Source organism: Echinops telfairi, unplaced genomic scaffold (assembly GCF_000313985.2).
Source record: "Echinops telfairi isolate 266 unplaced genomic scaffold, ASM31398v2 ScPeMD7_7416;HRSCAF=8454, whole genome shotgun sequence".
In the NCBI taxonomy this organism is placed as follows: Eukaryota; Metazoa; Chordata; class Mammalia; order Afrosoricida; family Tenrecidae; genus Echinops; species Echinops telfairi.
The window spans coordinates 3,675,378-3,676,642 of NW_022111316.1; the positions used below are offsets into that span (position 1 = coordinate 3,675,378).

A 1,265-nucleotide genomic window follows, 5' to 3' on the forward strand; every position below is an offset into this window, starting at 1 on the left:
GGAAGGCCTTCCACAAAAGGCATGGATACTGTGTGCATTGACACCAGGGGTCTGGGCATAGGAACAAATGTGAGGATAGCAGAGAACCATGCAGCGTCTCCTTCTGTGATGCATGGGGTGCTCTAAGTCGTAACAGACTTGATGGCCCCTAACCTCAACATAACAGGACTCCGAATCAACTTGATGGCAGTGGTTCTGGTTTGGAGTCTGATTAGGCACAACCTATGTCCTTATGATACAGTGGTAACATTCAGAAAAAGCTGACTTGAAAGACTTCCCCATTCTGGTCTGTAAATGATCTTGTGACCTTGCATAGTTCACTTGCCTTCCATACACTTTATTGTCAGAAATCCTCTCAGCTGGGACGCCCTATCGTTTAATAAAAAATCCATTCATGAGACTGCAGCACTGTGGAGTAGTGGGTTAGTCTGGGCTGCTAACCACTCGGTCAACAGGTCAAAACTACCAATAGCTCTGCTGAAGAAAGATGCGGCTTGACATTTCCATCAAGAGTAGTCTCAGAAACGCACTAGGGCAGTTCTACTCTGTCCGTTAAGGTCACTGTAAGTCGGAATTGACTTGATGACAGTAGGTGTGCAGTAACCATGTGTGACATCTAGGGAATCCGGATAACAGCCATGGCAATACTTAAGGTAGAGTAGATTAGATGTATCACTGATATCAGCACATGGTCTCTCCTCTGTCATCCTGATTCTGTTTTCTCATTGCAGCAGGACAGCCACTGACTTTCCCAGGGGTCCCTATGGAGAACAATTCAGAGGTGACAGAGTTCATTCTCGTGGGGTTAACCAGTGACCCAAAGCTGCAGATTCCACTCTTCATAACTTTTCTGATCATCTATTTCCTCACTCTTGTTTGGAACCTGGGGATGATCCTTTTGGTCCTGCTGGACTCCCGTCTCCACACTCCCATGTACCTTTTTCTCAGCAACCTCTCTCTGGCTGACATAGGTTACTCCTCAGCTGTCACTCCCAGAGTAATGACAGGCCTTCTCACAGGAGTCCACGTTATCTCTTTTTGTGACTGTGCCATTCAGTTCTTCTTTTTTGGATTTTTCGCCATTATTGAAAGCGACCTGTTGGTGGTGATGGCTTATGATCGGTATGTAGCTGTGTGCAGACCCCTTCATTATAACACCCTAGTGACGACAAAAGTTTGTGCTTTCCTGTGCTTAGGCTGCTATGTCCTTGCTTTGCTGGATGAATGTATCCATACTTGGAACATTTTCAGGCTCTCCTTCTGTA

General features: G+C 46.0%; 1 protein-coding gene across 1 annotated transcript in view; it reads left to right on the top strand.

Annotated features, from left to right (window-relative positions):
- Positions 1-763: 763 nt before the first annotated feature.
- LOC101655616 (olfactory receptor 5B12-like) overlaps positions 764-1,265 on the top strand; it is a 1,990-nt gene continuing 1,488 nt past the window's right edge. The window contains exon 1 of the mRNA XM_030887520.1: positions 764-1,262. Within this exon, the coding sequence (XP_030743380.1) occupies positions 764-1,262 (499 nt within the window). The remainder of the gene's footprint in view (positions 1,263-1,265) is intronic.